Source organism: Mercenaria mercenaria, chromosome 3, assembly GCF_021730395.1.
Source record: "Mercenaria mercenaria strain notata chromosome 3, MADL_Memer_1, whole genome shotgun sequence".
Classification (NCBI taxonomy): domain Eukaryota; kingdom Metazoa; phylum Mollusca; class Bivalvia; order Venerida; family Veneridae; genus Mercenaria; species Mercenaria mercenaria.
The window spans coordinates 61,404,787-61,430,098 of record NC_069363.1 but is presented as its reverse complement, the minus strand read 5'-3'; the positions used below and the strand labels follow the sequence as shown (position 1 = coordinate 61,430,098).

At 31.2% G+C, this 25,312-nt stretch overlaps 1 protein-coding gene across 1 annotated transcript in view; it reads right to left on the bottom strand.

The window, feature by feature from the left end:
* The window catches only part of LOC128555661 (tyrosine-protein kinase SRK3-like), a 30,924-nt gene extending 9,349 nt beyond the window's left edge, over window positions 1-21,575 (bottom strand). The window contains 5 exon segments of the mRNA XM_053538715.1: window positions 12,386-12,539; window positions 13,854-14,107; window positions 15,894-16,044; window positions 20,962-21,120; window positions 21,496-21,575. Coding sequence (XP_053394690.1) covers window positions 12,386-12,539; window positions 13,854-14,054 — 355 coding nt within the window. The 5' untranslated portion in view covers window positions 14,055-14,107; window positions 15,894-16,044; window positions 20,962-21,120; window positions 21,496-21,575.
* Between the last annotated feature and the right edge of the window lie 3,737 nt (window positions 21,576-25,312).

Here is a 25,312-nt window from a genome sequence, read left to right as displayed (position 1 = left end):
GATGGTGTCATTTAGCTTACAAATTTCCTGTTGAAAAAAACCTCAAATAATTTCAAATATAAAAAAAATATAAACGATCTTGATTATACTGGAATTAAATTCCTGTTACATTAAATCAAATACCTAAAATAGAAGTTTTAAATGAAATATCATTTAATATATTTGGATATGAAGAAATAGTATTTCCATTGTACATATCAAAATATCAATACGAAGAACACTGTGACATGTTGCTAATTACTAATGATAAAATAAACGGCGGCTGTAAATCACCAGAGACCCCAGTCCAACATTATGTTTGGATAAAAGACTTTAATAGATTAATGTTTCAAAAAACCAAACATAAAGAAAAAAAACATTTTTGTAAATCATGTCTACAGAATTTTTCACAAGAAAGAATATTAAAAGAACATATTCCAAATTGTTTAGCTATTAATGGTATCCAAGGCGTAAAAATGCCAAAAGAGGGAAGTAAAGTACAATTTAAAAATTATCATAAAGGTTTAGCAGTACCTTTTGTAATTTATGCTGATTTTGAATCAATAACTAAAAAAGTTTTAACTGCTTTAACCATCAACTGAATCTCATTTACTGGACCAAAGACGAAGTCTTCGGAAAGTTACACTTACCATATCAAAATCATATAGATTGTGGTTACGGTTATAAAGTTGTTTGTTGTTATGACGATAAATATACTAAACCAACCCAGATTTATAGAGGACCTAATGCAGTTTGTAAGTTTATTGAAAAAATGTTTGAGGAAGAGGAATATTGTAAAGAAATATTTAAAGAACATTTTAACAAAGAACTAAGAATGTCTAAAAAAGATGAAAGTGAATTTAAAAAACAAAAGTTTGTCATATTTGTGAAAAAGAATATAAGGAAAATGAAAATCCTGTCCGTGACCATTGTCAATAACAGGAAAATTAGAGGAAGTGCTCACTCAGAATGTAATATTAAATTAAACACTAACACATAAAATTCCTGTTATTTTTCATAATTTAAGAGGTTATGACGGTCATTTTATTATCAACAAATAGGAAAATTTAAAAAAGAAATAATGTTATTCCTAACAATATGGAAAGATATAATGGCATTTATGATTTCTGACTTGGTCTTTATTGATTCATTCCAATATATGTCTCAATCATTGATAACTTAGTAAAAATATTCCAGAATTTAAATACTTATCTCAAGAATTTGATTGTGAAAACATTAATTTATTAAAAGACAAAAGGTGTTTATCCATATGAATACATGGATTCATTTAAAAAATTTAAAGAAACAAAATTACCTTCAAAGAAGAGTTTTAATTCAATTTTAAATGAAACTAATATTTCTGATAATGAATACGAACATGCTAAAAATATTTGGAAAAAATTTAAAATAAAAACACTGATCTATATTTAAAAACTGACGTATTACTTTTAGCTGATGTATTCGAAAATTTTAGAAAATTATGTTTGGAGTACTACAAATTAGATCCTTGTCATTATTTTAGTAGTCCTGGGTTAGCTTGGGATGCAATGTTAAAAATGACTGGAATTAAGTTAGATTTAATAACTGATATGATATGTATTCTTTTTAATTGAAAAGGGACTGAGGAGGAGGAATAAGTTATATTTCAAACAGATACAGTAAAGCAAACATAAATATATGAAAGATTATAATTCAAAAGAAGAAAGCAAATACATTATGTACCTCGACGCCAATAACCTTTACGGTTGGGCTATGTGTCAACCTTTATCCCTCTGGAAACATTAAATTTGTATCACGAAAAACAATTTAAGAAATTAATTGCAAAAGGTAAAAACAAACTTTATAGTTGAATGTGACCTTGAATATCCAAAAGAATTACATAAAACCCATAATGATTATCCTTTAGCTCCTGAAAAAATTAAAATACCAGATCAATGGCTTTCTGATTATAGTAAAAATATTAAAACAGAATTTGAAATAGGAAAAAGTAATGTAAAGAAGTTGTTCCAACTTTAATGAAAAAACAAAAATATGTAGTTCATTATAAAAATCTTGAACTATATACACAATTAGGGTTTAAAAGTAACAAAAATACATAAAATGTTAACTTTTGACGAAAGTCCTTGGTTAAAAAAGTATATTGATTTTAATACTCAAAAAAGATCTAAAGCAAAAAATTCATTGAAAAGGACTTTTTTAAGTTAAATGAACAATTCTGATCGGTAAGACGATGGAGAATTTACGTAAGAGGGTAATATTAAATAACACATGATGAAAATTTTTATTAAAATACATAGCCAAACCTTCATTTGTTAGTTCAACAATGTTTAACTCTAACCATTTTGGTATTCATAGAATAAAGAAAAGTTTGTTATTAAACAGACCTTGTTATGTTGGAATGTGCATTCTAGATTTATCAAAATATTTAATGTATGATTTTCATTATAATAATATATTAAGGAAAAGTACAAGGGTAATTGTAAAATTATTGTTTACTGACACTGATTCATTATGTTTATGAAATAAAAAACCAAAGATGCATATGAGGATTTTTATAAGGACAAAGATTTATTTGATAATAGTGATTACGATAGTAATTCAAAATTTTATTTTGATAATAAAAAAAAGTAATTGGAAAATTTAAAGATGAAGCTGCTGGTGTAGTAATTTTTGAATTTGTCGGATTAAGAAGTAAAAATGTATTCATATTTCTTAGAAAACGAAGTTAATGTTAAAAAATGTAAAGGAATTAAAAAACTTGTTGTTAAGAAAACAATAGTTCATAAAAATTACAAAGAACTTGATTTAATTCAACCCAAAGTAATCACACCTTTAAAGTTATTCGTTCTGAAAACACAATCTTTTCAAGTTATGTTATAAATAAAACATCTTTATCATGTATATGATGATAAAAGATATATTCTTGATAATGGTATTGATACATTAGCTTATTCTTAAATTAAAACTTAAATTAAAACTAAATTAAAACTTAAATTATAGAACCATAAATTGTTACTGAATATTTTAACGTTTAAAGAATTAATATAAAATAACATCATTTATTTTAAATTTATTAGCATAATTAATAGAAATAGATTCATTTATTTGTTATTTTTTACATCGTAACTTTGAAGAATTACATTTTCTTTATTTTTTGATTGTAATTTAGCTTCTCCTTATCTAATTTAATTGCATCAACAAGAATAATTAAGATGCAATTAAAATTAATTGTTACATTATTACCTTTTTGAACTAAACCAGACTAGCATTTACAGTTTTCCATTGAAATAATCCACCATCGGTATCTTGGTATAACTTGTTAAAAACAATGGAGGTTTTCTTATTAATGCCTTCTAATTTATTTACTTTTTCATTTATATTATTGAATATCCCATTATATTAATTATTCCAGTTAAATTTCAGTTAAATAAATGTCCTTTTTTATTAAAATAATTTATAATAGTTTGTTCATTTACTCTTTGATTATGAATTTTTAGTATTTTATACAATAAATCATACAACGGTACTTTATCTTGTAACATTTTAATGAAAAATAAACAATAATATCCGCAAAGCATACTTGTTTTGTCTTGATATTGAACATTGTTGTATTTTACATTTGGTATATACTTAATTACTTCTTTTGGTGGAGGAAGTCCAAACGGATCGAAATACAAAGTATTAAAGTAACAAACCCAATGTGTTCCAGGACCAATAGAGTCATCTAAATTGATTATTCCACACTCGTCCTTTTCTTTTAATTTTGGTAGACCTGTGGTCTCCGAGAGTTTCACTCTTGGTAAATTATTTCTACTAAATACACCCCTAAAGTTTTTAATTTTTAATTGTTTTACCCATTGTTCTATTTCAAAGTTAGATATTGGTTTGTTTATAAATTTTATTTTTTTTTACTATAGGAATTCGTCTGTAAGTCTCCGTTGTGAATCAATCTGTAGTCCTTTCCACTTAACAAAGATGTTATCAAGGTATCCCTAGACTAGCAGCCAACATACCTAAAAACCCACCGTCTTGTTTTTTGTTTTTGTGTTAATTTAATCACTCCAGATCCTACTAGTTGCTTTCTTTGATTAGGTGTAAGATATGGTGATATAACATTTTCTTATCATTAGCTACTGAAATCATACCATTTCCAAGTATTTTACTAACACCAGTACTGGCAAGCCCAGACAAAGCGCCGATGCCTAGAGGGGCTAATATTTTTGGAGCTATTTTTGCTGCCATTGGAAGAATTGTTTTTCCTAACAAACCAGCCAAAGCTCCTAAAAATCCACCATTTTGACCTTGACTGAACATTTGTTTCTTTGAAATTGTAATTTCTAATCCCTTCTTATTTGCAACAGCTTTTTTAATTTGATTAATTTGTGTTTTATGTTAAAAGTAAAGGGAAGTTTCCACGTAAATTGTTCATGTTTTAATCTAAAAGTATGTGGAATTTTGTTGTTGTAGGCTCGGGCTAAATTTTTCTTTTGTCCATCTGTAAGGTTAATTTTATATTCAATATAATTTGATGACATTATATATAATTTATATTTATTTTATTTAAACAATAACAAGTTCATTTCCAATAGTATTTATTTCAACTGTTTCCTCATACAATACAATTGCATAAACACGGACATGTGCTGCCGGCCGAACATTTAATTTAGCTGTTAATGTAATGTGTTTAGGATCTTCTGTTATTGCTTCCTTTTTATATTCCAAGTTAAAATGAACAAATCCAAACAAACTTGATCTATTTAGCAGACTTCCAGTAGTCTTATTATTTTGTTTATAATAATAATTAATTACATCATCATATATTCTTGATATACTTGTGTATTCTGTTTCTGGATAAAAAACACCATTACCAACTTCAAGACAACAAGAGCTCAAAATACAAACATTATCATCTGCTGCATCAACTTTAAATGTATCTAATAAATGTGGATTCTGTCTTTGTGCATACTTTTTTCAGGTCGTTGTAAAATAAACAAATACATGTTGTGGTTTTGTTATACCAGCTGTTATTCTAAAAGTTATGTCCGTCTGTCGTGTATCAGTTGATTGCGTCATCATTTCCCTAAGGTATGACCATCTTGCTTTTTTAAATCTTTCAGTAGCAATTAGATCAAACCCAAATTCATTAAAAACCAAACGTGGAACCCATAGAATTAATTTTGTTACAATTACTCTACCAGCATCAGCAGCATTAGCTCTAAAAATTAATTCATCATCATCTGTCAGCTGCAGTGTTATTTGAATTTGACTTGGAGGTAAAATATTAGTTTCTAAACCCTGAAAAAATGAATAATTATTTAATGGAATTTTAGCATTTACCTCTTTATTACCCTGGATTAATAACTTCCTAGAAGCAAACCCCGAATTATATTTAGCTTGATCCTTCCTGCTCTCAGCATTCTCATTTATATCTAAATAAATAAACTCATTTGTTCCAGTTGATTTTGCATAATCTTCAGATAGTTCAACTAAATTTTTTACATTTATTATTTTGTATAAATTATTACAATCATATACAATTTTTCCATTTTGTTTAACCACTAACTGATCAATTAATGAAGCTGCATTATTAATTAAAGCAATTTGATCTCCAACATCATAATTACTACCATCAGCAAGCTTATTTACTTTAAAACTTACTTCAAAATAACCATTAAACCAATCAAAATATGAACTTCTATCATTAATTGTAAAGTGATATCCGTTTTTTTGTTGTTTAACATTATTTCCCAGGACAGATATTAATGCTGTATCTAATTGAATAGGAGTTAATTCATATCTTTCACAATATTGTTTTGTTCTAAACATGTATATATTATATATTATTTTATTTTTTATTTTATTTTTTATTTTTTATAAATTAATCTGTTAATACGTTTACGCGTCCCAGATCCTGACAATATTTTATTTATTCTCATATGAATATCCTCCTCCTCCTTACTATTTTTACTATTATTCTTTTCTTGTAATTCCTTGGCAATTAAATTACCAACTGCCGGAGCAGGTTTCTTTTTAAATTTTTCAACAATTTTATCAGCAGCTAAATTTCCAACTTCTGTGCCAACCTTTTTTGTTCCACTTTCAAGTGCTGCTTTTCCTGCTGTTTCCAAAGCTTTTTTTCCAGCTGTGCTAATTGAGGATTGAATTAATTTCGTTAAAGTGTCAAAGATACCTGTTCCGTGTATGATTTCTTCTTCGGTCTGAGCATCAACATAAATAAATATTCCTTTATTTTTGTCATAAACTTTTTTGTACATATATAAAACTAAATTTAATAAAAGTTTTTAAAACTTTAGTTTTAAAATTTAAATTTTTTTTAAAAATTAGTGTAAAACTTGTTTCAAACCTCATTAAAATTAATTATTCTACCAAATACATCTGTAATATATATTCTAATTGAATTTATAATATATTTATTAATTTCAGAATATCCAACTCTTTGTGGTTCTTTTGTAAATGGATAAGCTCTTGTTAAATCTGCAGTACTTAAAGCATAGATAATATCACTGAAATTACCATCAACAAGTGAATAACAATAAGATCACAATGAATATAATTGTATCCACAGAGTTAGTTAATATTGGTGTTTTAGTTCCCCATTCAGTTTTGTCTAATTTTTTTTTCTCAAATCCAAGCAATGTAATGAAAATTTGATATATCCAAATCCACTTAAAATTATACTGTAATTGAAATCAAAATCTTAAAACTACTTAAATCAAATTCCAAACTTATTGGAGCAATTTCTGATTTATCAAATTCATAATCATCATTACTTATTAATGTTGCCCTAATATAATTATTAATATCTGTGTAACTGTAAGAACCATTTGTAAATATAATATCTTTCCAATCCTTACCATTATGATAACGAATTCTTTTATTTGTCATATCATCACTAATATTATGCCAAGAGTAGGTCATAGTGTTAATACTATCCAAACCGACAACATAAGTTTTATTTTTATCTAAAATTAAAGAACGACTAAATCTGATTGTAAAATCACTCGGAGTATTTTTATAATCTTTAACTGTTTCAAACTTAATACTATTTTTTGTTCCATTTATATAACTAAAAAACTTAATTAAAATCTAAATTCAAGAAAAATAATTTTTATATAACATTTCATGTTGTTCTGTAAAAGAGAATTCATTTTTAATAGTTCATCAATTATTCTAATACCTTCATTTTTAGTTCTTCATTATTATTCCAGCATTAATTGAACCACAAATTAACTCTAAGTCATTAAACCAATTCTTTTGGATTACATGGACAAACGTCATAACCTTGTCCCTAATTACTTTTTAAATTTCATAGATCTTTTATTGATAGGTAATCCTGACTTTTTCTGTTAATTCTTTAAATATTTTTATTGAATGAATTGTATGCTTTTTCTTATTGTTATATCTTTATTAATCAAATCGATTAAATCATCATCTACTTTAGTGTAATTACTTCTTTTCCAGTTATTCTATCCTTAGCAATTAACTTATTTGGCCATAAAGTTTATTTAAGTTAATAATTAAATTACCAATTGTCCATTTGGTGAAACTTTATATGGGTTATGATGTTTTATTCCTTTTCCTTTTTTATATATAGGATCCGTACCAAGAATATAATTTAACCGGTATTTGTACTTTATGAGTTGATCTTGATCATGTTTTAATTCTTTTGCTTTTTCTTGCTTATTTGGATCTTTTGATCTTGATTTGCTTGCTATCGGACCATTTAATTTTTTTAATACTTCAGTAACCTTATTTATTGTAGCTTCAAGAGCGGCTTTAACTTATTTTATCTCTATTAAATTCATCTGCAGTAAAAAGTCAACATTTCAGACGGTTCGGAATATCCATATTCTTTTAAAACATCATTATCCAAACCAGCATTCAAATCTATTTCATGTATTTTTTTTTCTTTTGGTCTTGCTCCCAGTTCTTCTTCTGATTCTTCAAACACATCATCTTCATCATCCAAACCCATATGATCTTCAGGATATTTTTTTTCTATGTTATAATAATCTTCCAGTATTTTATTAACCTCTTTTTCGTCTAGTTTTTGTGGTGATAGTTGTAATGGTTGTAATGGTTGTTGTAGTCCCGGAGGTGGTGGTTCTTCTGTTATCCCTGTCAATTTTTGTTGTCGTTCTACTTCTTGTATTTTATCAACAAAACTTTTTGGAAGTAACGCTAATTGTTGTTCTATTCCAGGTAATGCTTTTAACTGACTTGATAATTGTTCTTTTTGACTTTCTATTTTTTCAGTAATTGGTTTATAAATTTCAGTATACATTTCCCGATTTGTAGCTTTTCTTATTTTTTCTCTCATTATTTCTTCTCTAAGATTTCTCATCTTTTCCCCAACTAATTTTTTTCTTATTATCATTTCATTAAGTTTTGATTGCATTTATATAATAATGTAAGATAATGTAAAATAATGTAAAATAATGTAAGATAATGTAAGATATTGTAAAATAATGTAATATTATATATAAATGGAAATTCCAAATTATGATACAAAAAGTGGTAAATCCAATAACTTTAAACAATTTTATCCTTTTATGCCAGATTCATGTTTTAGAATGTTAATATGTGGATCGTCAGGATCTGGAAAAACAAATACATTAATGCATATACTTCGAAAACCTCTTATATATTATGATAAATTATACTTATATGCTAAAAACCTAGAACAATCTAAATATCAAGATTTAATTAACAATTTAAATGAAATTGCAAAAAGATTAAATTAGATCCAAATGAAATACTGAATATTCAGCTGATCCCGACCAAATTGAACCTTGTGAGAATCTTGAATCAGAAAAACAAAAGTAGTAATATTTGATGATTTTGTATGTGAAGATAAAAAAGTTCAAAATGAAAAACAAAATACTTTATTCAAGGACGTCACAAAAACTGTTGTGTTATTTATTTAAGTCAGTCTTACTATAAAACACCAAAAGATATTCGAATTAACTGTTCACATTATATTTTATTTGAAAGTCCAGGTAAAATGGAAAATAATAGGATTTGTGAATGAACAAAATATAGATCGTGATACTTTGCTAATGCAACAAATCAAAAATATAATTTCTTATATATTGACAAACCAAGAAGTTTTTAAGAAAAAACTTTACTGGTAATATATAAAATTATATAATGGGAGTTTTTAATGATGTAAAACAAATTAATCAACCTGACAGTATAAGTAAAGTTAAAATTGATATTGATTTAAGTGATTATGCTACTAAAAAGCAATTCAAAAAGCTTAAAAAGGAAACGGAATCATATCTTCACAGAAATAAGGAACTTGATAACACAATGAATAGAGCATTAGATATGGGAGGTAATGAAATAAATCAACCTAGAAATCCAGATAAACCCCACGATGCAGTTCCAAGACGTATGTGTATAAAAAAATTCAAAGTGTAATAGATGACTATAAAACTTGAAGATGTCAAAAGTATAAAACAAACACTAGAAGTAGAAAAAGAATATTGAAGATTAACAAAAGATTTAAAAAGAATTCATTATTAATTAATCAATTACAAGGTAAAATTGAAGAAGAAATGAAAGCTATAGACTGATTCTATTAAAGAACTTGAAGAGAAATCTGATTTGACAGATGACAACATAAAAAAGTATTTCGAGTTAATTTAAACAATTTTATTCACTCAAGTTCAAGAATTAAAAGATAGTATGATTAAACATGAAGAACTAAAAGACAAGATTATTGAAGCAGAGAAAAAGTTACAAAATATGTATCAGTTAGAAATCAGAACAGAAATAAATAAACTAAATACTGAAATGGCAAAAGGGAATCAAGATTTACTCGATACATTTTCAAATAAATTTGCAGAATATAAATCTGAATTGGAAAAGGCAGCTTCACAAAGAGGTGATGATCATGATACAGCATTAGATAACCTTAAAAAAGAAATTAATTCTAAAATAGATGACTTTAAAAAACAAATTCGAATTGGATTAGTAATTGTTGACAACCGTCACATTTAAAAATATGCAGAATTAAGTAATATTACAAAAAACAAATTACAAGAAGATATTAATGAATTTAATGATCAAATTAAAAAAATACAAATGATTTGGACTCTGTAGTTGAAATATCAGCTAAACAAGAAGAAGCAATTAAGATAATTAATGATCAAATTAAAAAAATAACAAAGATTTGGACTCTGTAGTTGAAATATCAGCTAAACAAGGAGAATCAATCACTGCTAATACTCAAGTAATTACTGCTAATACTAAAGCAATAACCACTAATGTCGGAGAAATTACTACTAATACCCAAGAAATTACAAAAGTAAAAAATTTTTTTCATAAACAAGAAACACAATTAGCTAAAACAAAGGGCGTTGTTGACAATTTATCTGCTTCTGAAGTTGCTACAACAAAACGAGTTGATGATTTAGCTGAAATAATTCTTAAACTTAAAAAGAAAGACAAGAAAATAGAAAAAGGTAGAGGAAGTGAGACATGAAGCGTTTCTCTTTGAATACTATTATAATCATACTTTTGATTACATACAAATGAAAAAGTATTTTGACCGTCGTGTGCCTGGATACATTCAACATATAAAAATATGGCCGATCTGAACTATTTAAATATATATTGAAATAAGACCTGAATTATCTTAGATTAGTAAGATTTTATAAGCATAAACCACACAATAAAAATAGATATACTAAATATGCTTTTGAGTGGTGTGTTTATAGTCGGAAAAACCGGAACTTATATAAATAGATATTAAGATTTAATTAAAGGGTGCGAGCTCTCCGGTGAACCGTAAAAACCGACTAAAAGCCCATATCACATTTTATATTTAGGTGGCGGAAATGATAGCCTCAGGATGATGTTTTATTTGATATATTTGATAATGTAAATATAACCAGCTGAGGCAGCTGAGGACTTTGACACTGATAAGTTAATATCTATGTATAAGAAAAAATTAAATTTATCTAAAACAAGAACAATGTTTGATATTCACCCGTATGAACGATTCAGCATCTACAGAATTAACATTTATGCTTTTGATAGGTAGTTACATTAGATTCTACATATCGGATGAACCTATATCCTCTGGTAGAAGCAGACTTTTGGATTAAAGGGTTAATTAAAAGCTTAATTAAAAGTTTAATTAAAGTTTTAATTACTATGTGTACCCTAATAATGTAGTTATTAATTCAAAATAAGATCAAAGACCAGAGGCTTTGCCTCCGGGGGTCGTAGACCCACCTTACATTTTATCAATAAAAATAATCTGCCAAAAGTTTGCCAAGTTGGCAGACATTGTCACATTGCTGCCACTTGGCAGGATTTTGGCAAAAATTTGACAGAAGTGTTTAATCATATTTTACTATAGGTTTTAACAATAATTTGTTAAAATTTGTTTTAAATTTGTTGAAATTGGTCAGCATTGGTCGGTTTAGGTCAAGGGTTAAAATTAAGTTGGGTCAAAATCGGGCCAAAAACCCCATATATATAACTACTATTAGAATATTGTTATACGATTTTTGCCGTGTTGTCATGCCGGCGAGGCAAACACACGTTAACATTGCAGCACGACAAAGAAAGGGCCCCACCACGATATATTCATACCTGTTAACACGAAAACTCAACGCCCTCTAAGCGTTGAGTTTTCTCACAAGTGTGTCGTGTTTTCACCGCGCCAACACGAAAACACAAATAGACGAGAACTCGACAAACAAGGTGTTCGCCAACAGGAAATTCCAGAAATCAGCCACGATATTTTTCGGCGTTTTGACAGGCCAAAGCTACATTAAGAAATGCTAACGTGTATACATTAATCTAGGTTATACTTAACATGAATGTCTGCGAAATATCGACTTGCATGAGGTTCACTAAAGTCCTAAAAAAATTACCCATGTTACTGAAAACTGATCAGCAAGTTTGTATTTATGTTACATAATAAATAGTAAAAACGTGACATATTCAGGCAAAGATTTTGGTGGTAAGTTTCCATTAAACAGAACGAAACATTAGAAAGTGTTATATTAAATGTTCATTATATGATCCAGCCATTTTGGATCCTTTAATTGTTCTTTTGGGATTGATTGTTTGTTTATTTCTTTCTTTTTTGTTGTTTTTTTTTTCAGAACTTTCTGGGTAGTCTAAGCAACAGATTCATTGTAAAGCGTTCATTTTTTAATAGCCGCAATAATCTATAATTAAAGGAGTCAATTCAATGTATCCGTGTAATAAATTTCCGCTTAATCTATTCTAGTTTGTTTTTATATCTGTATCCTAAAAAATGAGGTCAAACATCATGAAACGTCCAGGAACATATTTAGTGTATCAGTTTATTAAATTAAATGTAAAGAAAACGGAAATTAAATAGAACAAAAAATTTACATACTTTCATGCGAGTCATCAAAACTTTCATGAATCGATCTTGCCAGACGAAAACCTGCCACCTTAACTTTGTTGTGATCACCAACAAGAATATTAGCAGCTCTCAGATTTCTGTGTACATAATTCTTACTTTCCATATAAGCCACACCATCTGCTATCTGAATACACAAATATAACTACATGTAATGCCAATTTCAAACTGGAACACCTGTTGGAGGTTTGTAGTAATTATCAGTACACTATAATTTTTTTCGCTCTTCAGACCTGGTCAAAATTTTCTGTGAATAGTGATACCTCTTGCTTGTGATTATGCATCATAATACTTTGTTGTAGTTTCACAGCTGAAACTAATATAAAAAGAAACACTTCGGTAAATCACTTTGAAACTGGTATGCAGTTTCAGAAGCGAAGAACAGACTGAGACACATGGGGAAAACTGGACACCTTGTCCTTGTCTTGGTTCATTTCTGAGAAATGAAGATGGCTGTTAGTTAATTTAATACGAATGTATAAGGTCGCCAAAGATTCTTGTGAAATTATTTTAAAATTGGAGAAGATGTTTAAAACGAAATGACATTTGAAAACTGTTCTATTGTAAACTGTGGTGGTGATGTTCTTATTGACAGTCCTGTATAATTCAAACACTCTTAGCAGATGGTCACTCAAAAACTATATCTGTGAAATTAAATGTAAATAGGAGTAGAAGAAAATATTGTTTAGAGAAGGTTTTTATTTAGCTCTGGTGGTACAGTATTTTATGCTCGGCTACACTTGAAACAACCTTTTGTATATTTTTACTGAGCCACAATTTCTGATAAATAAAATCTGTATACATTTAGGTGAAAGTAACAAGGCCTTCTGGCAACCACGTTTTTGACGAATCAAATAAAATAATTTGCACAATCTTGGCACTCAATGAACACAAGTGTGAAATAATTTCAAAATCAGACCAGCATTTCGGGAGGATGTCGTTTTACATTTTTTTCTATGTTTTTATCGGATGGTCCTATTGTGCAACCAAGCACAACTGCTAAATAACATTCAGGCAATATTTCACCAAAATATAAGTTATACTTCAGCGAAGAGGTCGACTGGAGAAAATGTTGACAGACGGGTGGATGGACGGATGGACGGAAGACGTCTGTGAGTTGTCACAATAACTCATTCTGATCACGTTGTGTTCTAGTGATCAGAGGTAAAATGGTTGCCATGCCACAACCGTTGGGCCAAGGATCATGTTTGTATTAGTTTGATACAAATTCATTTGATGATATTGCAAATACCGCGCGTTGAGTGTATAGTAAGTTCATGTAAGCAGTGGACCACTATCTGAAAGGAGGGATCTGGCATAGCTTTAGACAAGACCTAGGATAGGCACAAGTACTGGCTTGAAATCAGCAACTGACAGATGATATAAATAATCATGCATTTTAATCAGTAATTGTCACATGAATACAAAAATTATATCATACCTGGCCAGCCATATAAGCTAATGAATTGAAGTCAATGGTTCTGTCTGTATCATAGCGTAAATAATCTAATAGCGTCCCTTTACTCATGAGCTCAGTTATAATCCAGATAGGTTCTGATTCTGTACACACTGCCATCAGCTGTAACAGTTTATTATGTCTTAAATGATGCATGATCTTCGCCTCGGCCAGGAAATCCGTCATCTTACCTTGCTTCAACCTTTTCACAGCCACGTCTACTGTATTATGCAAATTACCTAGAATGTAATACACTTATTAAACGGTAATAGCCTGTCTTAAGTGCTTTTTGCTACTGTATTTAAATAAAAGTAGTTTTCAATAATCAATGCCATTTATCGAGAACTATATTATAATCCTTAACGTAAACTTCTGGTTATTGACACGGAACTCGGCCTTCCTGGTTGCAGTAACTTGTTTTTGTGCACGCTTGCTTCTGGTTATTTGCATGAGTCACAATATTCTTATTATAGTAAAGAACTGCAATATCATTGATATTCAAGAGGGACTTTTTTGTGGATTTGGTCAATACATGAAATGAAAAATCAACGAAGATGTAAAATTCTTTAATTCTATTAAAGGCAAAGAAAATCTCCTATATAAGTTGCCCCCCCCCCCCCCCCCCCCCCCCCCACCCCCACCCCCGCAAATACCAGACTTTTTAATCCCCAATATACAAGATAGATTGGTTATTTCCTGTGTTTTGCATTTTATTGATTGAAGTCCTGTTTTTTTTTTGTTTTTGTTTTTTTTTTCAGAATGTACACAAAATCATTTTAATTGATAATAATTATACTAATTTTGATTGCTCAGTCATGTTCAATAATTTCCTGGCCAATTAAATTATAACTCTTATAACAAAGCAATTTTCACTCCTCAACAATGAAATAATTTTTTAAAACTTAATATTTATTTAAAGAGAAATTACAAGTTTGTTTATTCAATGACTGTCATCTTTTTATCAAAAGTAACAAAATAAAACCAGAAGAAGATAATTGCTGGATTGTATTAGAAATTATTTAAAGAAGCATTCAGTTGCATTTTTAATAGATAAAAAAGGAATATGGACAGAAAGATTGTTTATATTAAAATGCATAATTCCCCTTGTATTGTCTAAATAATGTTTCTTTTATGTATAATAAATCCAGCAATAAAGATATATCATTGTTCAAAAACACATGATTTATTATTTCTAAAAGCTATGTGCCTAAATGCATTTTTTTTTATATTTTTGATAAAAAAAACAGAAATGATGAAATGTAATTGTTAGAAAACTTGATTTAATAAAAATATGATAAAAACACTGTTGTATCTTATCACTTTTTTATTTAGCCCTAATTCAATTAAAGCTTTCTAAACTCGTTATAAAGGTGGGAACTGATTTGCTATGAAGGTGAGAAATATCACCTGTAATTTATGTACTGCACAGTAGCTATACAGTAGCTTATTATGATAAACAGAAGCAAGTCTATCAATGGTCCAGTCTTGTGTATTGGCCATTACCACCAATACGCAGACCTTATCATTCCCATAGGCCACATACCTAGCATACCAGAATCAGTGTCTTTAAGACCAACCCACACTGGCGAAAAAAGAATTTCTTTCAAATGAGTAGGGCTACTTTGAAAGATACTTGTGGTACAAACGTATTGACATGTGGTTTTTGCAAGATATTCTTATAAATAACCAATAATATTGTGCAGACGGTAGTAAATCTTTGCAGCGCTTTTGAAATAAAGCATTTTTCACAATATCCAACATTAATTTTCATCCACTTTATCATTTTTCAGTGCCATATATACATTCTATGCTAAACATAATGGAAATGAACAATTTGCAAACTTTTTCCCTAAACTGTGGACAAGTAGCTTTAAAGAAACGAAACCCATGACTATTTATCCCTATGGAATAACCGATTTGACAAATAACACGTGATTTTGTGCTTTTTAAATTAAAGTGATACCACGTGATTAAATGCCTTTTAAATTAAGGCGGCTTTATAGTATCATTCATATAGGTTCTTACTAAGATAAACTTCTGCAAAAACTACCACTTCCAAGTTTCTCGAGAAGTTTCACCGACTGTCGCGACACCTCTAGCTCCCTGAACTCTACAAGAGGTTGAATCTCTGTGTCCGGAATCTTCAATTTACCGTAGAATAGGTCCGTTACATCACCTAGTGGACAATAAATAATAACTTTAGTTAGCAGTACGAAATAATAACTTTCCAAATATGACTTTTTTTTATTTTGACTGCGAAGGTCTTTTTAAGAGAAGTCAAACTTCATACAGGAGTTGCTTCCTTTCAACCGCAGAAATCTCTACCTATAGGTAAAGGAGATCACTAAGTAAAAGACTGAAGAAAGGAACTATCATTTTCTTAGTCAGATTTCTTAATTTCTAAAGTATCAACATCAAATACTTATGCGGCATTATCGTTAATTTAACACATTTAAATGCACAGCAACAGAAAAATGCTTTTATAAAATATTCATCAAAAACTATGTGCAATAAGATGTGCATAATGCCACCTTAAGCAAACGCATGACGCACCATTAGACGGCATGTTATAAATAACCATAACTCATGAAAGTGACACTAACTCCACAAAAAAATACGTTCCAAATAGAATATCTTTGTGGATATTATGTATTAAAACTCGGTCAAAAATCTTTTAAACATTGTTATGTATATGAGATTAATGTGTAGGTCTTATATCACATGCCTATATAGGGTTCTTAATTCTTGGTAATGTTGCTGTAATCAACGAATTGGTTATAGAAACCATTTTGCTAAACATAGATCCTCCTATCCCAATCTGACCCTCGATCTTTTAGAAAAGACCATATTCTATGCTAAATTGTCTGTATAAACTGTTTCGTTTCAGTGTTTAAAATTTTACATAGAACAATATTATTAGTTTATATACTAATTTGTTTTAGCTCGATTGTGATGAAAGCTTCAAGCTTATTTGAACCACGCTCGAGTCCGCTTCCTGGAAAACCAGTACTGATGTCATATGAGAGGTCATGGCCGTTACACCTTTTTTATAGTCACGTTTCTATAAACTCCACATTCCACTGAAAATTGACACCACAGCTTTATAATTACTAAATTACTTAGGGCCATAACTCCTGTGTTCTTCAAGCAGTTTCACTGCAATTTGCAGGGCCACAATTACCAATAACAGTTGATATCATTCCAATGTGCTGTTGAAATCCTTCAACCACATGATTACCGAAGGACAGAAAACTGAAACACTAGATATATATATTCATCCAAATTACCTGGTTTGTTGGAACATTATTTTGTTGGTGATTTATGTTCGTTCCAAGATTCCAACAAAGGAAAGTTTCCATATACCAGGTATATATAACGGCACATTACAGAATGAATAGAATTAGGTTCCGGCATATCAGGTATATTAAGGATATATAGTACAAAGGTTAATATTGTCTACCTCAAATAATCTGACTGAAACTTGCTGGGTCCTATTTCGTACATTATAATATCAAATATTTCTAGAATTTTTCAGTGATATCCTTCAGATAGTTTTCAGAGTCTGAGATATGACTCCGGACCAACAGAAGATGGTATAAACACTTAAAGTATAAAGGGTTATAAATCTTGTCTTCTTCAAGATATAACAGGTAAGGGTAGATTTCTCGGAAGAACAGAGCATAAAAACACAGCCTCAGAGCCACGTATTTGCAAAGTAGGCCCACAACAAAAAGAAGCCGTAATGGAAAAATATTACAGACGGGTTGCTTCAAAAATCTAACAATACATATAAATTTATGCCAAATATGTATTGGGAGGGAGAAAGTGGTAAGGGGTAAAAAAGAGGGTTTGGGTTGGGGGAGGAAGTTGAAGGAGAAAGTAGGACAAGGATGAATATATAAAGGGAATTCTACGTTCCTTAATCACGGTTACACTACAACGTAAACCCAATACCGCAGACATTCATGTACCAAAGATAAACACACAATCACACCCAACTAACTAACATAGAAAAACGGAAAAATAAGATACATTTGTACAAGAACACAGTAGGGCACCGCGTTAGACTCACAAGCACACAAAGTATCGCTATAAGCAAGAAAAAAAACAATCGTGTACTGCCTTAGGATTCCGGCAGCCAAAATAAAGGGGAACCACGAAAACTAACTTAAAGTAAATGGGGAGGGGTGTATACAGGAAGGAGCACAAATGCAAGGGGAAAGAGCGGGGGTACAGGGAAGCAATCTAAATGAAACTTGCTTGGCCACAATCCCTAAAGCAGTTCTCATTCCTAATATGTTTATTTAAATCCTTACACAATGTATGTAGTACAAAGGTAAATCTTGTCTACCTCAAATACTCTGACAGAAACTTGCAGGGTCCTATTTCGTACATTATAATATCAAATATTTCTAATATTTTTCACTGACATCCTTCAAACACTTTTCAGAGTCTGAGATATGACTCCGGACCAATAGAAGATGGTATATACACTCAAGGTACAAAGGGTCATAAATCTTGTCTTCTTCAAGCAATCTAAATGAAACTTGCTTGGCCACAATCCCTAGAGCAGTTATCATTCCTAATATGTTTTATTTAAACACAATGTTTGAGACATGACTCACAAATTATGATTTCAAAAAATATACAATATAAATATAAAGAAATTAATGTAAAAAAGATAATTTATATTATTGGTATTCTATTAAAACCTGATTAGGCCGCATCAAATTAATAAGCTGTTGTTCATCGGATTTGCCGCACGTATCTTTTTTGATTTTTTTTAAATGTTGTTTTTGTTGTTGTTGCTGTTTTGCATGCGCTCGCACCCTTAAAATGAAGTTAAAATGTGGTAGTGCGCAACCTTTTTTTACGGTCCGACATGGGTTTTAGACATATCAGAAAAATGGTGTCTGTCCCGTGAGTTTTCATAGTAAACTTGTACTAAATTACCGGTTTTCAAGTTAGATTTTGCTTGATGTGTGAAATATGGTCAAAGTTACAGACTGCACAACAACAATAACAATAACATTTGAGTGCCGAATAGTTTGGAAAGTATATTTGACAGGTCAAAACTGTGGAAATATGAAGGAAATAAAAACAGATGTATTTTTAATTTACCTTTTAATATGAAATTAATTTGACTTCAGCAAATTAAAAACAAGAAATATCTTGGGAATGCCAATAGTTTGTGAACTTTCTAGAGCAGTGACTGTGTGTTATTATCATTTAATGAAAGTATTTTAGTCCAAACTTTTGTTTGAAGGCAATGACCTCCCGATCTGGCTAAAAATATCTTTCTTTCAAACTGAAGTTTGGTCATATTATGAACATTAGAATATGAGTTTTTGTTTCTTTCTTTTTAAATTCCAAATCAAGAAAAAAAGATGACCGCGTTATATATAGCAGTTATTTCTAGATATCTAAAACACAGCATTTGTCGAACGATATGGAGGCCAGTCCCTTTAAGGCCGGGCTATTGTATTTTACATTTATGCTAGTCACATTAAGTCCTCTCCTGCGTTTAATGTTCCACCTTTGTATTTTACATTAATTCTAGTCACATCAAACCTGATGTATTGTGTAACGTTACAGCATAAGGTAATAAAATAGAAAAAACAAGAGCTGTCTCCATAGGATGACACATGCCCCCGATGGCACTTTGAATGAATAGTTATGGCCGATGTTACAGTTTAGGACCTTTGACCTACGGAGCTGGGTCTTGCGCGCGACACGTTGTCTTACTGTGTCATACATTCATGCATAGTTATTTTAAAATCCATGCATGAATGACAAAGATATGGACCGGACATGCCCATCAATGCACTATCATGAAAAATGACCTTTAACGTCTAAGTGTGACCTTGACCTTTAAGCTACGGACCTGGGTCTTGCGTGTGACACGTCGTCTTACTGTGGTACACATTCATGCCAAGTTATTTGAAAATCCATCCATCGATGACAAAGATATAGACCGGACACGCCCATCAATGCACTATCCTTTAACGTCTAAGTGTGACCTTGACCTTTGAGCTACGAACCTGGGTCTTGCGCACGACACGTCGTCTTACTGTGGTACACATTCATGCCAAGTTATTTGAAAGTCCATCCATCGATGACAAAGATATGGACCGGACACGCCCATCAATGCACTATCCTTTAATGTCTAAGTGTGACCTTAACCTTTGAGCTACGGACCTGGGTCTTGCTCGCGACACGTCGTCTTACTGTGGTACACATTCATGCCAAGTTATTTGAAAATCCATCCATCGATGACAAAGATATGGACCGGACACGCCCATCAATGCACTATCCTTTAACGTCTAAGTGTGACCTTGACCTTTGAGCTATGGACCTGGGTCTTGCGCGCGACACGTCGTCTTACTGTGGTACACATTCATGCCAAGTTATTTGAAAGTCCATCCATCGATGACAAAGATATGGACCGGACACGCCCATCAATGCACTATCCTTTAATGTCTAAGTGTGACCTTGACCTTTGAGCTACGGACCTGAGTCTTGCGCGCGACACGTCGTCTTACTATGGTACACATTCATGCCAAGTTATTTGAAAATCCATCCATCGATGACAAAGATATGGACCGGACACGAAAATTGCGGACAGACCGACAGACCTACAGAATGACAGACCGACAGACAGACGGTTCAAAAACTATATGCCTCCCTTCGGGGGCATAAAAATTAGCCACACATTTTCTATTCTTTAAAGTTATTGCATTTTACATTTCAAAAGATATTTCAGTGATAATTTAAGGCATTTATACTTTACAAATATGCTGGTCATAATAACTCTCATCTCAGGTTACAATATTGCATTTTATATAACTCAAGTTAACCCATTTAAGTCACCTGTATTGTTCTAGTCACATATTGTAATCATTTTTGTAATACTGTGAAGGACATGTACTCTAAGCTTATAATATTTCTTAGCTGTTCGCTCGTTCGTTATTTGTTCGAAAACGAAAAAAAATCATTTCACTCGTCTCTCCAATATTTGGGAAAATAAAACCGATGAACAACTTGGTTTAGCTTTAAGATTAATAATTCATGAAAGGAACAGGGTTTGTATTACCTCGGTAGTGGAAGATCAGATCAAGCATGTTGTCAAAAATTCTCTTTCGACTGATATAGAATCCTCCGTTATTCGACCGACGTATTCTGTAATGTCTTACACACGCATTATTTGTCTTTGGATCAAAGTCTCTACCTGATAGCACAAGGGAATTTCCTCCTGAAAAGCAACGAAAGTATAGGTCGTATCATGTACATTGTGCAGATCTTCGTTATATATTTAGACACCGCCCAGCTACAAGTATGTACTGACTCGGTATTTAATGAAAACAGCTCGTCTCTGCAACTTTTCAGGGTTCATTTTACTTAATCTACGTTTATATAAGAGTGTAAATTTAAAGAAAACGTACAAAAGATATGTGAACAATTATTTACCATTATTTCGAAGTACACATACGTTGAATATATGCAATGAATGATAGCATTCTTATTATTTAGTATTTTTAATATAAAACTTTACAGTTTTGGAGTCTCAAGTATTTACATTTTTATTTACACGTGTTTAAAGACTACCAGACTACTTTTAAATAAATACCTCTAGACTCTCTTATGAGAAAAGTTCCCGGAGGAGTGTCAGGTTTCAATAGTTGTTCTTCTGCTTTCTTTCTGTCCATATTACACCACAATCTGTAATTAGTTCTATTGAAATAGGATAAAGATATAATTGGAAGGTCCTTCGGGATCATTGATTTCAACTCAATTAGATTTGAAGATTGAATACTGCTTAAGCCGGTGCTAGGGAGCGTGGGCAGTGTTGCATTTTACATTACTGCTCATGAACAGACTCAATCAAACCGAGTCCGCAATTTTCACTGTTTGCATTGTTTTCGGTGCTTCCGATGGATCTACTTTCCAGATTTTATTTACTTCACAACAGCGGGTGTTAAGTGCTGTGTGGCGGCCGTAAAAAGTCGCCCCGACTTCACCTCAGTGTTGTTATATTTTTTAGTCCTTCGGGATCATTGATTTCAACTCATTTAGATTTGAAGATTGAATACTGCTTAAGCCGGTGCTAGGGGGCGTGGACAGTGTTGCATTTTACATTACTAGTCATGAACAGACTCAATCAAACCGAGTCTGCAATTTTCACTGTTTGCATTATTTTCGGTGCTTCCGAGGGAACTACTTTCTAGATTTTATTTACAATAGACATGGATTCGTTCATCTACATAATCTTGGTCGGCGGATTTATTCCCTACAAATTAGCTGGTTACCCAGCTGGATTGGTCGTTTACCTGGTTACCTGGCTAAACTTTTGAGTGCCCATAATATTCCCATATTTACGACATAAGATACAGACGTTTTTAGTCCTTTATTTTAGTTATACTGAAATATAGTCACATATCTGGTATATTGAATCAAAATTGAGAATATTGCACGATTTTCTTTTGGTTCTTGATTTCGGGTAAAAAAGTAAAATAATATATATCTTTTTTAAATTTGATACATCTTTGCATAATTTTTATTTTGAAAAAAAAATGACAGCACTTGCGTCTTATGTTAAGGCCTAATTTCAAACGTTTTAAAGGTCTTGTAGCTTAAATTACGAGAAACTGGAAAGTTTTGTTGGTGATGCTTCTTATCTTCCGTGCCGTCATTGTTTGTTTCGGTATGTGGTCGTTTTGTATTTTAGTTATCCATATTTATATAAGTACGATTTTTCACTCACAGCCCGACACGCCGCGATGTCCAACAAGTGAACATATAAACAGAGCGGATATCCTGCTTATACAGGTGTTTTACAATCTTGTAGCAGCTGTGTTGCTAAAATACAACCAGGGGACAAAAGAGATTGCTACTTTACCTACCGCACTGACCCATTGTTATCAACTTCTAGGAAATAGAAATTGAAATACAAATTACAACTGTTACAGTGATAAATATTTTAGGATTTACGTAGTGAGGTTTACTGAACGTAGTATATTTTGGCTTTTGTGCAATGTGTTTTACTGGAAACGTAAGCTATAAATGTTTGTGTAATGTAAATATGAAAAGATAGAGATATAACACAAAACAGCAGATGTAAGTGTTAAAGTGTGATTTCCTAGGGTTTGCATGACTAGCCAATCGTAGGAACGGTTTACTGAGGGTTGCACTATACTAAGTTTAAATGATGAGTAAGGTGAATATTGAACAGGGAACATGTCAAGCAGGCAATATTAATCTCAAAATCAGCATTAAATGAGAATTAACATAAGAAGAGTCTACAGGATGTTGTCAGATATATTTTCAATGGTTATCACATTCTCGAATACACCGCTTTCGTCAATTTGCAAGAATCTCATCATAATCAGCTAGTTCAAGATTTTCTTTTCGATTTGTACAGACATTGTGTAAGCAAAAATCCTCAAAGCTTTAGGCTATAACAGTCTGATAATGTGTTGCCAGAGGAGATGAAAAGTCATTGACTTGTGTCAAATACCGAACTCAAAGAAAGATCCAGTCTGCATAAATAAATTACCTGTCATCAGAACTAAAATGTTATTCGAGTACACTATGTTTCAATGAATACTTCGATTCAAAAAGCGCACTGACAACAAACAAGACACCGCGAACCATCTTAAATTCATAAATATCAATTCAAACTTACGCATTTAGCTGTTGTAAATTTAGACAAACGTTGTTTTTCAATAGTATATCAGTAATACGACTACACTTAAATGCTTAAAATGGTGGTTTGTGTATTTGTCTATTTTGTTTTCTTAAGTGAAAACGTTTTCAGAACAGTTATTTCGATGTGTTCATTACAAACTTATTCAGAGCAAATGACCAATATTTTTCCGACATGAATCAGAGGTCGGAAAGAAATGACGCTCTTTTCTCGGTATGGATAAAATTTTCCAGAAGATTCTTTGGAAGTATTGAACGCAACTAAGAAAAGTAATAGCAGACTCGGTCAGATCGAGTCTGTTCCTTAGTGGTAAGGAAATGGAAAATATCTCTTACGCCCCTTAGCACAGGCTTCAGCGGGTTTCCATTTGTAAAATGAATGTTCTTCATGATTAACGTCAACAGACATGTTAGAAGAGATCTCACGCACCCCGTCCCCCTCCTCACCCACCTCCCCCAGCCTAACACCAGCTTAAGCGAACCTCTTTTATACATAAAAAAAGTAACTGAAATCTAAGACCCAAAGGACCCGTAAATATAACGAACTTGTTATATCTAGACAGGTGAACTCCATTTCTCCCTGCTGAGATATACAATCAGACCGAGAAAGCCAAATCATACGACAAGTATGGTCCCCTCATTACAACCATCAAATCTCGAAATGGTTTGTCTGTTTTGTTTTTGTTGGGTGTAATACAAACTTTAAACAATATTTCAATTATATACAGCTGGCAGTTGATCAGCCTACCAAAAGTGAATGAACTCCATATCAGTAAAACTCTCTTCTCAACAAGTGCCTGTAGAGCCTCCGTGGTTGGTGGAGGAAGAATGACTTTTAAATTCAGTCATTCATCACAGAGGACAATATGATTGGAAATTGTGTACATAGCAAGGTGACTGAGCACATAAAAACTACCATATTTTGAATGCTTTACAAACCTCCAGAGAAAATCAAGGCAAACCCTTTACTACTTTAAAGCATTTAACAGTACGAAAATCATAAGTAAAATTCCATTATGATAACCAGGTAACAAGCTATCCCTCACAAAAAAACGCTTACAGTTTAGTCTGAAACCAAATCGGATGTATATATCTTATTCTTATAGGCGGTGTCATCCTGTATATAAATCATCAAATGACAATCACTACCAGATTTAAACGGATACCTTGGTTTTTCATACACTTTTAAGTTATCTTCCTTTCTGAAGCTACAGTCATCATCGTTGCTTGCACCTGAGGCCTGTTCTTTTGGAACATCTAAAATAAAACAACTTCCGATAATCGTCAAAACAAGCATGGAATTGGCTCACTGATACCACCCAGGAAAGAATGTGTTTGTCATATAAGTGTTGTCAGTTTATAGGAAAAATATATTAAGTGAACGATTTTAAGAAGTCAGGTATTGAATTGCACTGAAATAGACTAAATAGTATACAGTGTAGACTACCTTGGACAGAAATCGTGTGTAAAATTACAAGGGACAAACGATATGTTCATACAAAAGATACTTGCTCTTTTGTTTTGGTGTTGATAATAATTGTTCTGTGGTAAAACTTGCCTTTTTAAAAAGATAAATGTATTTAGCAATGACTTGAAATCACTTTCTCTCCCCGATATAGATCTACTGCAGAATTTTGTTGAGTTTGAGAGAAACTTTTGGTCCTGGTACCTTAATATCTTGTAATACTAGTAACTTAAGTACGTGCTCGGTTTCAGACGGATTTAGTATTGCATTATTTTAA